Here is a 16,837-nt window from a genome sequence, read left to right on the forward strand (position 1 = left end):
TAAATCAAGATAAATAGCACATGTATATATTTATCAAAAATATAAAAAACTTGTAAATTTCCAATAAAATAAAAAATTGATAAAATAAATTTTATAAATTTATATGTGAGATAAAATATGATATAAAAATATAAAAGTTTAATAAAGTAATAACTTTATATAAATATTTATTTTTACTATTTTTCTACCGTTATTAATTGATTTACATACTTCATAATTTTTATCAATTTTTACACACTGACGGCGTATCATAATGAATTTGTTATAAATATGTGAAATAAATAAAAATACAGCCGTAAAAGAAAAGAATATCACGCCACGGATGAAACAACCCGGTCTCTCTAATGAGAAACTTTTTACGTATAATTATTTATAAGGATACTGTGGCTTTGCTATGATGCACATTTCATCTCGATACACACACACACATGCTGCAACCGTAAAAATATTACTTTGTTCCCGAGTACATTAATTAATTTTATTTATGTATTATAATTATAAAAGAACTATATATAAAAGGACTACTCCTCCTAAATTTCTTTAATCAAAATTTAAAAATATTCTTCTTTATAGAAACCTCAGCTAATCCTTTTGAGGTTATTCTGTATTTTTTAATTACTAAAAATGTATAATATAAGTTTATTAATTAATTTATAGCCTAAATACATAAATAATATAATTATACTTTAATATATAAATTTTTTGCACAGATTAATGTAATTTTTTTTAGTTGTGTTCTTAGTAATTATTGCCATATAAATCTTTCTAGCAAAAAAACAACTAATTATTAGACAGTTCTAGATACCTTTCTATGTACACATAAAACTATGTCCAGTACAAAGTACTTCGAAATTTGTTTTTTCGTCCGAAAATAACAAAGCAATGGCAGAAATGAGAATAATTCTCGGGTGACGTTTTCTGTGAAAAAGGCAAATTACAGCAACTGAACAGAAATCAAGTAAAAAACCGAAATCAAACGCGGAATGAGCGCGAAACTGTGGCGTTTTTCGCAAAGCCACGACACGAAAAGTCCTTCACAGTTTTTTGCTCGGAACCTTTTCTGTTTCCCATATGAAAACGCCAGTGGGAAAGCTTCGTCGAAATCGGTTCGGTGGTGCAAATGAGTTGAATTCACGGGTGCGTAAAACTACCTTGGATAAACAATGAGTCAAAAGTGGTGACGTAATTAGACGAGCGTTTCTTTTAGATAAATTAAATTTTTTACTTTTTTTCTGTTATGCTAAATGACTTTCTCTTCTCCAAAGCACGAATTATACTTGACAATTAACTTGAACAAATTTAATCAATTAAATTATTATTTACATTCACATTAGTAAATTGAGATTCAATTTTACATTTCTCCCTCTCTATACGCACACACGTCTGTCTCAAAATAGAATAGTGCAAATTGTTGATTACAAACGTGGAAAAGTATAAATTAAATTGATATATTTTATTACAGTAGATTAATGATAAAAATATCTGCTGAATTGCGCCATCACTTTTAGTTACGTTCTCGCGCGAAAGCTGTAAAAATGTCGTCAGCATCTGGTCTTTTTTTCGGATGGCGTTCTCCTGAGAGAAGAGGGTATGCAAAAAGAGGCACGTATGTCAGCCGTTGCGTACAGCGCGCGCCCTCGTAATTCACCACCAAGTTCGTAGGAATTCGCAGCGCACACGATACCGATGCCCGGGCTCTTCGTTTTCACGCCCGTGCCATCCTATCTCTTTTTTTTTTGGCAGAAAATAATTTTGCCGGCGCAGATCGCCAGATTTACGAGGGCACTCCAGTCGAGCGTGCCAAGCGACGGAAATAATGCCGAGAAAATTGGCCGAAATTACGCAAGGACGTCGCCTTCTCCGTTCACGAGAATCGTAATGAACCGTGACTGCCAACGACAGGATCGCGTGGTAGGTTTTATTTATTTACCTTTGTATCTGATATACAATTGCTTTGCTCAGAATGTCGCCAGTTTTATGTGAAGGATAGTATTTTTGGCGACGGCCTGGTTTTGAGAGAGTTCCAGGACGTTGTCAGTGCGTTAAAGCGAGTACGTTTGGCGAGAATGTGAGGCATTTTTTAATAGTATAGATATCTAAACCCGAACGTAATGTGAAAAGTTTTAATAATGCAGAGCTCGCGCTTGATTTCGCGCGGATTACTAATCTACGCTATTCACTAGTTTAATGTGATCGCGAATAAAGTTCGTCATTTTGATCAGAACGGGTTGGAAAATCATGTTCATGCACTCATGACGTAAATGAGGGACTTGATTTATACGTCGCGTCGGTTTAAACCTGAAAGTTAAGTTAATATTGTTAATAATTGTCACACTCTCCTTCCAACTCGAATTTTTAATCACGATCCACGATAAAACTGAAAATGCTTAAATAAAGTCACATTTAAATCGATTTCATGCATTTTTCCTGAAATATTTAACATATAATACTTTAACGACAAAATGAAGAATGTAAAACACGTTAAAAATATTATAGCGTTATTTAAAATTTTTAAGAGACAGAGTTAGAAATTATTTAATTAAATATTATATTTTTTATATTATAATAAATTATTTTATATTATTATTTTATATTAATTTAAATTTAAATCTACATAAAAAGCTTATTTAACTTTTATTATTAAAGACTTTTATTACTAAATGTTTTTTCAGATTTGAGCTGGAATCACCTGGAACGGAAAGACTCGATTACAGTCAGCGATAAAAGTATGTTTATACGTTTTGCGCGCATATTCATCGTTCAAAACGAGATCGATTTTGTAAATCGAGAATTACATTCTGTAATTATACGCGTTGCGCATATATACTTGTCGGCTTGTTGATTATCGTCGACACGGGTCGACTTCGTAATTTATGTTATTCGCGCCGCCGGCATTTTATGCGGCTGGTGTGTCTTCGGGGTTGGGGGGGGGGGAAAGGGGGGTGGGGAGTAAGCGAATAATGCCGGAAAATTAGGACGGAAGGAAGTGGTGTTTAATAGTTTCCGACGCAAATTGATTCCCGCTAATTGCGGAGCATAGCACGAGCGCCATATAATTCCCTCTCACTCTCACACTCTCTCTTCGCCGGTTACAAATTATTTTACAGCCTCGCGGGATTCTGTGGCTCTCTTTTCAACAAACCAATGTGTGTAACACTGACGCATTATTATTAAATATCATAGCCTTTCTGTTCGTCGCGTGTCGAACCCTTGCTTTTGTCATTGACGGGGAATGTAATTATTTTCCAATTATGTGGTATACAACTGTCGATTATTATTTAATTAACACCGACATTATTCCAATAATTTTTCACTGTTTTCTCAATTAATTAATATTTAATCGTTTTATATTGTTCACAATTTCAATAACAATATTTACATCATAAAATAAAAATAAATATTTTCAGATATTTACAGCTTTTTACTTTGCATTTCTTGGTTCCGTGCAATTGCACTTTATTATACTTTGTCAGAATTAACTTCTTTTCGGCGAAAACTTTTATTTGCCAGAGCATTGTGATTCTTTTACATAAACGTTCGTAAAAAATAAATTGCAATTATCTGAAAAATGAGATTTTGCTATTTATTCTTATTCTCGACGGCGCGCTTATTTTCTAAAAACATTTTAATTTTCCGCGTAAAATTACATCGCAGCAAGAAGTCGCGCCGCGTTTTCCTTGAGAAAAGCACCGGCTACAAATTCATCGCGAAAACTGTAAGTTACGGTGCGAAGGGATGTGCTGCTGGCTGTGCGTTCCGTACCCCATCCCGTATCCTGCGTCGCGCTAAAGTAATCAATTCCTTTGTCCGCGCTTTCTATAGACCCGGCGTCAGACGCAAACACCGTGTGTCAACTACGTATGTATCGCATGTAAAAAGGCAAGGTAGCGGGAGGAGAGAGAAAGAGAGAGAGAGAGAGAGCGCAAAGTTCGCGGGGTGCAGCTGGCCCGTTAAATTTTATCAGGATATTCGCATTCAAGGGTCGCCGAACCCGCCATTGTCCACGCCATCGCGATTTAATATACGGCGACGAAGTATTAAATTTCGTCTCTCTTCATCTTTCGCGCCCGGCTAGACCGTGCAAGCGGCATTTCGCGAACACATAAAGTCTCAGTTTCTCGGTGGAAGGGAGACTGGACGATGCGGGCGAGAGTTTTCCATTTTTTTCTCTGCCGTTACACAGTAAATTTACAGCTCCCGATAAGATTAATGACACGTGGATGAAAATAACAAAAATTGTGAAGTAAGTGTATTAAGCATGCTGCAATATATAAATAAAATAAAAAAGAGAGATATAATAAAATTTAAAAATAACAAGATAAAAATAAGCACATTATTTCTAGATATTTTTTTACACGCTTTACACCCCTGAAGAGTCTCGTAACAATATTTTGCCCATAATTCTGTTCCTGACGGCTCTTTTCGAACAATAATCGCCGGCCAGACTGTTTGTGATGCGCAGAATAGAGATGGAAGCCGCACGGGGATGATCACTGAAAGCTCCGACGGGCCGCATTGTTTATAATCGCACCCTCATGCGTTATATTAAATCCACCCCTTTGTGCGGTATCGGCGAACGGCCGAGGATATTTTCCAGTTGCGCAATTTATCCGCGATATTCCGCGAATTACACGCTCAGGACATCGTGCGCGTTTTATTCCCACTCCATTCGGCGGCTTATACACGTTAAAGGTCACATGGCGGTTAAGGGCGCTTAAAGCAGGATGTAAGCGCCCGTAAGTGCAGGGCGGACAGTCCGGTCAGTGATTCGAGACAAAGACTTTTAATCCCGAAATAATGCCCGCTTGCCAGATAGCTATTCTTTATTGGAATGATTCCAGAAGATCTTTTCTTTGCAAACATCGTAAGTAAATTTTGCTTGTAATGGACATTAAGAGTACCATAAAAGTACTTGAATCCTTGCAATGATAAAACAATTAAAAAGTTACAAGCGTTAATAGTAGACATAAATAAATGCTATTTTCCAGTTTAAAAAATCCTTTTAAAGTAAACAATTTAATAAAAAATGTACAGTATAAAAAGATTCGATAAATTTACACAACTAAGATGTAAAAATTACATGATAAATAACGGAAATATACTAAGTAAACAGTATAAAATTTATGAAATTATGTAAATTTACATTACATATTTCTGTGAATTTCTGTTATTTATCGTATTTATTTTGTAATTTTTACATCTTAATTATGTAAATTTACCGACTTTTTTACAGTGTAAACTGAAAGTAAAATTTATATATAAATGCATGATTTAATATATATAATTTTTACAATTTAAAATAACTGTAAAAGGATAACGCGATTGCAAGAATAAAATCCCAGCCACGCCTCAAACATTTTTCCTCAGCCATGTTAAAAAATTCTCAAAATATTCAAAAAATTATATTAATAAACATTCACAAAAATATTTTTTTCCATTCTTTATGAATCCTAAATAAAATAATTATGAATTATCGTGAATCAGTCGCATGTACGCAAGAATGCAATTAAGTGCAAGTACTTGAAAACGCGTATGTATATTTAAGAGTTAAAAATCCGGCGTGCTATTTCTCAATGTCGAGGGCCAAGCGGTTAGCAGTAGATAATAAGTTGTCGCGATATTCTCATGGAAATTTTTGACGATATGTAGCGCACGAGTCTTGGCCAGGATCGTCTCGAAGGATATTCGGGACGGATTCCGCGGTGGAGAATGAGATAAAAAGAGGGAGGGGCCTGGAACGCTCAGAGAGAACCGCGTAATTTATTGCGAGCAATATTACCGACGACAAGCCGCGCAAGCGGGTCGGGAAAAGCCGTGTGTCTCTCGTCCTAGAAATGTATTTTATAGCGACTGAAGATGGGGTTCTCGGGCAACAGCGACCCTGCTTACTACTCTTTCGGGTCGAAATTGGATTTAAATAAAGTCGATGCAAACACCCTGGTCTTTATTCATTGTTTTTCGTCTTCCCTCTGTCTCGCGTTGCTCGTTGCTCGGTTCGTGTCGCGCTTGTATATGGAGACTAATCAATTGCTCGATTAGCGCTCTTAATAAATTAGCTAACATTCGTACGCTGTTACGTATAATAAAATAAAAACATTACCGTATTTATTATATAATCTGTGAAGTTAGTGTCTCATTTTAAAATTGAAAATGTTAACAGTAATTCTATTTGTATCAAAAATTTTACAATTTCAATAGATGTCAGAAAGAATTTCGTTGATTTGGAAGCGACATCCGAAAAATGTGATGTAATCTCTCGCCGTGCTTCAATTTTCGAGAAAAAAATCATTTCCATAATAAAATTTTGTAGCTCGCGAAGAGTATTATAGTTTTGGACATGTTTCATTTCAACAGATTTGATTATCGTGTCACTTTGTTACATTTGTTACATTTATGTGATTTGTATGTCAGTCTCGTTTGCAGAAATTTTTAGCAGGATACCCGGTGTGCAATTCAGGGTTAATGGCATCGAGCGATCCCCGAATGGGTCAGCATTAAATTTAAATAAGTCGGCCAACTCCGCCGAAGCGAATCCGGATAATGGAAAAATGATAGCGACCGTTTAATTCGACGATGTAGTATTTACTACCGTGCTTTACGGCTTTTTTATTCTGCATTTTTACGATGAAAATCACTTAGCGATTCTATCATCAGATTTAAGTAATCTTGTTCGATTTCATTCACCTCGACGATCGATAAATAGACATACATAATAAGATCACTTTCTTGGATTAAAAACTGGAAGGAGACGTAATAACGCTTTGTCGTTGCTGCGTCAAATTTACACAGTTCTTATTTTTACGAGCATTTTTTTGCCATTAGGTGCTGTAAAAGGAATCATAATATCTTCACTCCCCTTTTTACTGATTGCTCCTTACATAATTACATTAAGTATTAATTGCATTGCTTATTATAGCAATTTTTAACAATTATTTTTTATAGAATATCATATAAAATATATCAATGCTAAGTTTTTTATAATCAAATAAAGCAAAAGTCGATCAATTTACAAATCGACATACAAATACATTGACATACAAATGCGTTAATGTTGATAATTTTGTACAATGGCAAAGACACTGGACTCAATTTGCGTATAATTTTATATGGCGAATTGAATGGCCCGAAGTCGAAATTGTATCTGATAGTCGTGGAGAAAATCGGAAATCGATGGTGTTTATATCGTTTCGTTGTCTGCGGTTCTCTGTGCAATCTATAGAAAGGATTTTGCGCAACAAAAAAAACTTAGACTAATACTGTATTTTTTCGGTCATTTAGCTTTGCACACCGAATATTGCGACAATAGAGAAAACGTCGTTGTCAATTCTGTTTCGCTTTTTTTCATCAAGGAAATATTTCCTAATCGTTCTTTGCAATTAAATAGTAATAATTGGAAATCGCTAAACTTGACGCACACACCGTATTAAAAATTTGTTAATTTTTTATAAACAGTATATTTAGGAATCTTTCATTCCTTTAGAGGCAGTATGATAAAATCAGTATGTTTTATAAATATGCAATATCAATTTCTTTCATATAAATGTCTCCCAACACGAAGTAACGTTTAGCTCTGTAAGAACTGTCCAAATATCAGTTCTGAGGTCGATTAACATCGCCCCATGTCCGCGATGTCAGGTAAATGAGAAAATATGATGTGCACCACATTTTACATGTGTGTGTGTGTGTGTGTGGGGGGGGGGGAGACCAGAGCGTTTTTAGAAATGGATACGCTGTATGTCGTTTTGATATCGCTGAATCCCATTTGCCCGTTTCGACACTCCATTCATCGTCACGTTTTACCTCCTCGTCCGAATGTCATTCGTTCAGCATTTTCACATCCCTTTCCACTCCAACGTCACCGCTCTCTTTGCCTCTTTTGTTTCAGTTGAGGATTTATATTTTTGATAAATATGACGCTTTAATACGGATTCCAGCAGCCCTTTTGTTACCCGTTTCGACTAATTATCTCTTATTTAATTATACGGCAATTAACGTGTACGCCGAGAAATTAATGGCGTGTAATTGTCGTTTATAAATTTAATGTAGAAAACAGATTTTGGAAAACAGGTTAGCAAAAATGGAGAACCTGCATTAAATTTATTGAAGTAAATTAACCAGCCGTTTGATTGCTGTAAATTGCTTCGAAATTAACTGTCCGTATAATGGTATAATTAAAGGTTCAATAATATCACAATAATAAAAATTCTTTCCATTTTCGCATAAAATTGATAAAACTCGATTTTATTTCTTAAAAGCTTTAAATTTATAAATATCTTTTATTAATGCCGTTGTTTTAACGGTTGTTTTATATACTTTATCGTATTTATTATTACGTATGTTTATATTTATTTGTTTTGATTTCATAAATAAATTATTTGATATTATTGTATTTTGCAAACGAGCAAAGGCACATTTTTAGGATTTTGAAGCGCAAATGTTTGTTTACATACCTTTTTCTCATCGATTCGATCACCGTTCTCTATTCGTGATTTCGCATTCTAGCATCATCTCGGAATAGCAGGTAAAAAGGGAGTAAACCGAGCGCGCCGTGTACCCGCGAATAAATCTGAAGAGAGGAGTGAAATCCTATTTGACGAGAGATAGAAAAAGAGAGCAAGGCGCGAAGATAAGCTGCGATGGCGAGGAAACGCAAGGAAGAAACCGAGCAAGATAAGGCGAACCGATTCCAGCTCGCCGGTTTACGATAATCACGCGTCAGCTGCTCACCTCTTCGTTTTTACTTCGTTTGCCACACGATTTTTACGCGCGTTTAAAATAAAAAAGGGCTCACCAAAGTACACTCGCGACCGATCGATCGCGACGTGGGATCAAAGTTTTGTATTAACAAGATACAGCGAACGCAAGAATGTTACTTTTCATTCGGGATTTCTTCTTCTTCCCTTTTTAATTTCTTTTTGTTTTTCACAATTTCGTATCGCATTATCGTAGATCGTGTTATGGAAATTATTGTAAATCAAATAACGTGCGAGTAAATTTTATATTAAAATTTTACTACGCGAGCAGCGTTGTGAATCAACTTGAAAGAACCGACTTAAAGTTTAAAAAAGTTTAACAGCATCCTGTAAGAAACATAATGACTTTTCCAGAATAACGTGACATACCGAGTCACGTTATTCTGTAAAAGCATGAGATTATTCACAATTTTTTATTTACAGAGTGCGTTAAAATTTGTATCGTTTGTGTAAATTACATTTTTTTATCATCTTTAACTCATTATTAACTTTTCCCAAACAATAAAATTATTAAAAGAGTAAAAAAAAGCAATAAAAATAAAAAAAAGCGGATGTTAGTGCGTGAAAAACAATTTATAGTAAAAAAATCAAAAATATAATAGAAGAATACAAACGAAACGTTTCGATCCGATTTCCGGACTCTCTACATCAGTAGGTTCTGTTTTCTCTTCTGTTTTCAATTTTTTAACAATAAATTGTTTTTCACGCACCAGCACCTGCGTTCTTTTGATTCTTATTACCTTTTTTGCTTTTTTCAATAATTAACCTTTTTGTTTGCTTTTTTTTACTGCAAATAGCGCATTAAAAAAAATTACATTGCAAAAATCTTGATATTTTGGTCGTAACTGTCCATTCTATTATAAATAGAATGTTTTTGTCACAACGTAATTTTAAGTTTGTCTGCTTGGTTTCACCTAGTTTCAGATTAAGCGCAACGGTCAGTCGCAGTAAACGAGAAAGGAAATGACAAAAAGCGCGACACAATTCTCGCTAAAGTTTCTGCTCCATCTAGCAAGGAAAATAGAGAGGGTGGCAGGGAATCGGGTCGTACGAGCAAAGTAGCGAATTAATGAAGTGCTACGAACAATACGAGCAATACGTTATGACAGAAAATGAAATGGCGCACTTGAATAACGACGTCTAATCCCGGGAGCGACCCTATTCGCAGGATAAGAACCGTCGTTAACCGGCGAGTGCGAAGAGCGGCGTTTATTAAAATCCGACACCATTTCAAGCTGCATAAAACAGTCGCGTATAACAATAATTAGGTCGTAAATGCCGTAATAATGCTTACTAATGCGACCGATAAATTATGACAAGTTCCACTGCATTTGAGCAACTGTATAAGTATAAAGTACTGCGATTTAAACTTTAGTGACATATTTGATGAATTCGGTTTGATGAACTCGAACTTTTTAACATTTAATATTGACGTTAAGCTAACATTTAATTTAAGTGAACAATAAGAAACGATAAAAAATAATTTTGTTAATTAATTACAAATCAAACGTTTAGCTTGATACTTGCAAGCAATTCAAGAAATTATTACACTTTGACATTCTAATTGAAAGAATAATGCATATCATAAAGAATTCTTTATCCAAATAGAAGTTAGAAGTTCTGGAACGCGCTATTTGTCCTTGAAGGAATCCAAAACTATAATTAATTGGCAATTTCACGAAAATCGCACGTTAATAGAAAATATGTCATTTCCGTGATGATTCTACTGTTATCGAGTCTGGAAAAACTAAAAAATCACGTTCGTCGACTGAATAATCGGTTATCACAAAGCGATTTCCATGAGGGCTCGAAAAGATCCCGCGGGAGAATTGCGTCTTTGCGTTCTCGTCTGCGGATTTGAATAATCTTTTCGCGGAGAAGAGAGGGTCCATATCTTGCATGCTCCCAAAGAAAGCCTTCAGAATAAATCTCGTATATACTGTCAATATATATATATATATACGACATTTATTTTCCCGCTTATTTGCTAAGTATAATTATTCCGAAAGAATTCTTGAATCAATTATTAAAACAAAATTAAAATAAGAATTGAATGTAAAAAATGTAAAATATAGTCAGATAGAATTTAAAAATCTCAAATTGTGATCTAAAATACTTGCAACAAATAGATAAAGTCTCTGAAAACTGCACATTTGTCTGAGACTTGTGTATTGCGATACAAAAATAAAATGCGAGTTTCGAGTCCCATGTCACGGGGTTAAAAACGCGCTCTTAAAAGTCCACCTTCGCGAGGAGACCACGGAACGGCGACGCCTTTAATAAACGAGCTAAGACAATGGGGTCCGGGCCGCGTAAGAGCAAAATAAATTGAAGGTATCTCCAGCGCCGCCTCGCTTCCGCTCGGCGCGTCGGGTTCCCCGGCTGACTGTTCCGTAATTAGTGAGCGTCTAAACAATACTCGAGCCATCCCGGAGACCACCCACCCCTCTCGCGCGCACCACCCTTTCTCCACGCTTCTCCTAGCGCGAACCGGAATCGCCGATAATTAATTATCCACTCGCAGGGCGTGCGACCGTTGGGATTATTTCGCGGCTCTCTTCTTTACTCCCTCTCCTCGTTCTCCTCTTCCTTCCGTTCCTAATTTCAACCGTTTACGGGCTAGATCGTCTCTATCACTCGCTATTCGTATCTTGGCGAGATAATGGCTCGTCGCTAGCAATTCCGGAGAAAACGCAGTGGATAAGGACGAATATATATAGCGGTGATTAAAAAGCCACCGTATACAATTTCAGACGCAAAATTAGCATCCATAACATTACTTAATCTCGTACTCAAATTTAGCTCTCGTTGAATCATGATATTTTTGCCACAAATAATAAAAAATGGCAATGTAATCATTAAAAATCGATTTCTTCTTTCCAATAAAAATTATAATTCAGATCTAGAAAACTCACTATTTCTTAATATTATTTTGATATAAGAGTTTATAAAAATTCCTATATATTTTCGTAATTGTGTCCGTCAGAAGAATGTCAAATATTTCCTTATTTTCATAAAATATTTAATATCGCTTCCATATTTATTATATCGAAAAAGTATTTTAAAAAAATATTTATGAGAAAATTTTTAAACTGAAACCGACAAAACATGTTAACTCTTACGCATTTTCAGCATCCTTAGCCGGTCCGGAGTGCTCATTTCAGAATTTCGCTACTGTGAATGTGATTAAACGTCGAGCGATTAAACGCACGAGGTTGTTGCGCCGCACGTCGGACGGAAGCGACCGCGCTCGTTAGCATACTTTGAAAGTCTTTAATTGCAGCCAGAAACTCGCCGGAAGCTCGCGGCTTGCAAACAATATTTGCCTGATAAATAAATAGCGACAAATATGCGACGAGATCCTGCACGATAAATATTATTACTAAGTTCTCCAAGTTTAATTTTTCGCAAAAGGAAAATTATTTCTCTCGAGTTATTTAGGTGATTCTTTTGACGAAAGTAAACTTTTTTTACCTCTTTCTCATTCTCTAGCAAAATATTTTTACAAATCTTCCAGCGTTTCTTCTCTCTCCACTTTACTAATTTACGTTTTCAAATGCAGGCACTTCAAGTTTTAAATGAATACAGTATAAACACAAAAAAAAGCAAATATGTGTGTAATTATAGGAAGAGAATATCTCGTCATATTTTTACTTCCTATTTTATGATATTTTAATACATATAGATATATAATTTCAATATAACGGCATTTTTTAAATATTTTGTCGCCAAGAATACTTCGAATATTAATTCACATTTAATTAAAAATTGCGAGAATGTGTCATTTTATATAATCAAAATTAATTTACAATTAAATAGTATAGTCTTACAGCTATTAAATCAAAATGTTTCAAAGCAAGATATCTAAATGTAAATTGAAAAGTGATTTGGTCACGATGTCACGCTACTTCGTCGCGACAGTGATTAAAAAAGTTCGTTTACACAGTTAAAAATTGCAAAAATGTTTTATCCCGGCAATTTCCGGGCTTGAGTCAGCAGACAGACCGGACACTCGATAGAAAACCGCAGAGTCGATTCCTTTTGCCACGAGCTACGAAGTTACTGTTGGCAGACCAAAGGCCGCTCCCATCGGTTTCCTTTCGTCGATCTCTCGAAAGGTTCGATAACTTCTTCGAAAGCTCGAAGGTACACCCCCGCGGCTGCAGCCTTGCAGATTCCAAACGCATACCGCGGAACCTCTTCTTCCCCCCTCCCTTCCCCCCGTGCTCTCTTCTATCGTAAGGTTCTTCCTGACGTCTCAAAGCTTAACGAAATGGAAACAATATTGACTCGCGAGTCTAACTGGAAAGCTTTGTATCGAAGCGATATTGCAGTTCTCCGATGCGAGCAATCCTCCCCCCTTCCCTCATCTTCTCCACTGCAATTCCTCTCCTGCATCCCTTTATAGATTCCGCGAGGTACTTATTTAGTTATGATTGTAGCGAAAAAGAAAATTCACTTATATTGTAGTTTAGATATATTTTCCGCGAACGACGTTTTCAAATTGATCAATTGAACAAGCTAGTTGTTATGTATAAATTAAACGAATTAATGTGTCCAGTTAAATGAAACAAACGCGTGCATAAAGTTAAACTTAACAAAATTTATGATTGCACTAAGAAATATGTTTAACTCATTTTTCATTCAAGCTCGTGCAAGCTAAAATATGTATCCATTATACTCGCTTTAAACGCAATTCGCGAAAAAATGTAATAAAAAGCATTCGAAGAGTCAATATATACAATATAAATCATTGATATATGAGTCGTTTAAAAGCCAAACTCCATCAATTTATTTTATTTATGAAAAGTTGAGCACTTATAATGTGTTTTGATACTAAAATTGGAAAAATTGCAAAAAATAGAGTTAATCACTTTAGTTTTTGAGCTGCTCATACATTTTGTACATGTACTAATTTCTCAATTATGTTTTCTATGTTACACGGTACATAAATTTATAAATAGAATTCTCGTCGAATCTCGAACTCTGTCGCTAATTAGAGATCGCTTAAAGCGGGCTTTATAGAATAATTCATGATCATGCAAGCTGCTAGGTTCATTGAAATCAAAGGACGACGCTTCGAGATTGTTTCCCAGAAGGTTTCCATGAAAGGATATTATGTATCGAGCGAGAGTATGAAGTGAGAGCTTGGCAAGCCACGGTTGCGGAAATTCACGGTGGAACGGTTAACGATAAGTGCCTCGTTGTGTTACGACGTCGGGGGCGCAATCGGCGCGTTCTATGTTCGCGTTAATCTGGAATTATTTAATCGATGCTCTTCGTCGGCACTGGTAAATATTAATTATTATCGTTATTATGGAAGCAAAAAGAGGGAGAAAGGAAGAGCAGACGAGCGAGAGAGAAGGAGAATACATTCTGCCCATAAGAGACGTTTATCGAACGCGAAGATTGCGGCACCAGATGCACCGCTTCCACCGAAATATCATGCAATCTCTTTCATTTTATGGCCGATTATCGCGGCTAATAGCTCGCAAATACCGTCATTTGCGCTGAGAAATATCAATATGCAATGTTACTTAAATGCGCTGTAATTTTGTATCGTGCGAGGAAATGGCTTGATGAATACATCAAGCATATTGCGATTAATATTAATTAAAAGCATATGATATTAATTCTAATTGGCGATTTATTACAGCCGGATAAAGCGAAAAAATTGTAAAATTTCACATTTCAAAGTAAATTTTTTTTCTGAATAGATTTTTATCGACAATTTCTATAATTGTGTATCTAATTACAAGCATTTTAAATATTTTTGTATTTCTAAATCTTATATATTTTATATTTAAATAATCTACACTTATCGATTTATTTAAAAAAAAATGTTTTGTTAGGATTGAGCGCTGCTGCATCTGTTTTAACCTACGCAAGAGAAACGAAAATCTTTAATGGCACAATGCACGAACAAGAACTTTTCAGGCATTGTTACTGAAACTATTAGTTGGAGATTCAGTTTCTTCGAGGTTGGAATATTATTGTGAATGCTATTGTGAGTTCCTGCGACTGCGGAGGTGCGGCAGAATATTATCATTCCGCAGTTTTCCGAATTGCACGCCCGCACGAAAGAGCAAATAATTTCCGCTTCTTCTAGTTTGTCCTTATTTTTCCATCCGCGCTCTCGCGGATTGTTCTCGCTCGCGAAAGTACGAAAATAAATGACATTACGACAAAACTAGACATCCGGTCGCCTACTTTATGTACGCGGTATTTTCGTTAGAATACAATAACGAATCTTATATTAAAATCTTTCTTTCAAAGAATTAAGAAATAAAGCAAGTTTAATTATTAGATGAGAATTTTGAATTTTTTATCAAAAATAATAATAGAAAATTTTTATATATTTTCTTACTAAAACATAAAATTTTGTATGTTATACTTTTATCTCAGAGAGATACTGCTACTTATATATGATGTAACGCGTCTAAGCAAATTAAATGTGACATCGTATAGTAAATAAGTTATACAATTTTATTAACATTATTTTAGATCAATCATTTTACAAAGTTGTTGTCTGACGATTCAAGAGATGCAAGTTTCAAAGTAATCTTTCATCGCTTTATAAAAACTTGGCAATATGTAATTATATTTTTTACACAATTACTTTTTGTTACTTGTTTATTTTTATTGTAAATCTTTATATTTTCCTATTATTTTTGGTACTATTAGTAATTTTTATTTCTATCACTTTTTTATTCACCTGTTTCGTAAGTAAAACGCATTAACGCTTACCTAACAAGCCACATAACATGTGCGAACAATGAATATAACAAGATATATTTCACTTACCTCTATCCGAAAGGTCCATCCCTCCAGACTGAGCAGTTTGAGGGTTGTATTCCTGGCCAGAGCGTGGCATAATAGTCTCGAGGGATGATCGTCCAGGGCCAACCGAGGACTGGATAGATCCAGCAGCTGGAGACAAGGCGCTTCCGTCAGAGCTAGCACCAGCGGCATCACGTCGGCTGGCCTCGACGCTCCGGCGGCCCTTAGAGCGTCCAAATTACGAGCTCTTCTGATGGTCTCGCCTAAACAGCCGGCATCTAGGCCGCCCAGGAGACACTTAGACACATTGAGAGATCTCAGCTTGCAATTTGGTTCTCTGAAACACAAAGCGGATTACTATCGATTAATCAGACTGTATCGCGAAAAAAAAATGGGAAATGTATGAGAAAAGCTCTTTGTACAACATTCTTTACTAAAGATGTAGACAATAGATACAAGATAAAGAAAGTTTAACAATTTTTAAAGGTTTAAAATATATGTATACTTTATAAAAAATGTTATCTACTTATATTTATTAAAATTATTTTTACTATGAACATTTTCCTTGCAAATTTTGTATTTCTTTTATATTTCATTATCAAAAAATTTTCAAACATAGAAAATTTCCACAAATAAACTCATTAAATAATACTTTCTTTCATTTTAATGTAACAATTTTTCACTTAATTTTATCGCTAATCAAATCGCGATAGCAAGGTATGATTTGCCAAATCTCATAATAAGCAGTCTGACTTTGACTCTGATAAGAAAAATGAGAACTCATCGAATCGGATGAAGGAGGAGGAAGATTTAATCGAATCAGCTGATGAGGCAGTAATCATTTAAGATTGATGGTAGTCCGTACGCGGACAAGACTTGGCCGTTAAGTAAAGAGAAAAAGAGAAATGTAAAAGTGCCTAACGGCAATCTCTGTCTCGCTTCTCATCATCGTCCATCAATCTTATAACAGAGGAAATGGCCATTCACGACGATAAAACGAAACTTACGAATATATCGAATCACGAAAAAGTTTAGTGTCTGCTTTTTGCAGGTGAAACTTCCGTGACAATTTGGAACAGATTTTATCTCGATATTGATCTGTCTTAAATAGCTGACTCGAGAAAACATGCGGTGGGATCTTATGCAGAAATTGAAAAATCCTAGTTTTCAAAATCAAATATCTTATCAAATTGAAATTAATGGTTTCATTCACATTAAAAGCGAATTAAAGTTTTATAACTGATTTAACTTCGTATCTTGGTTTCGGACTATTTAACTCTGAGTTACAGTAATTAGTTTCTCGA

The 16,837-nt window shown here is 35.2% G+C and overlaps 1 protein-coding gene across 3 annotated transcripts in view; it reads right to left on the minus strand.

Moving 5' to 3' along the window:
* The window catches only part of LOC105678667 (uncharacterized), a 217,308-nt gene that overhangs the window by 10,011 nt on the left and 190,460 nt on the right, over positions 1 to 16,837 (minus strand). For all 3 annotated transcript variants that reach the window (XM_067348948.1, XM_067348947.1, XM_067348949.1), the window contains one exon: positions 15,558 to 15,870. In XM_067348948.1, the coding sequence (XP_067205049.1) occupies positions 15,558 to 15,870 (313 nt within the window). The remainder of the gene's footprint in view (positions 1 to 15,557; positions 15,871 to 16,837) is intronic.

The sequence above is a fragment of the Linepithema humile genome, chromosome 2, assembly GCF_040581485.1.
Source record: "Linepithema humile isolate Giens D197 chromosome 2, Lhum_UNIL_v1.0, whole genome shotgun sequence".
Lineage (NCBI taxonomy): Eukaryota > Metazoa > Arthropoda > Insecta > Hymenoptera > Formicidae > Linepithema > Linepithema humile.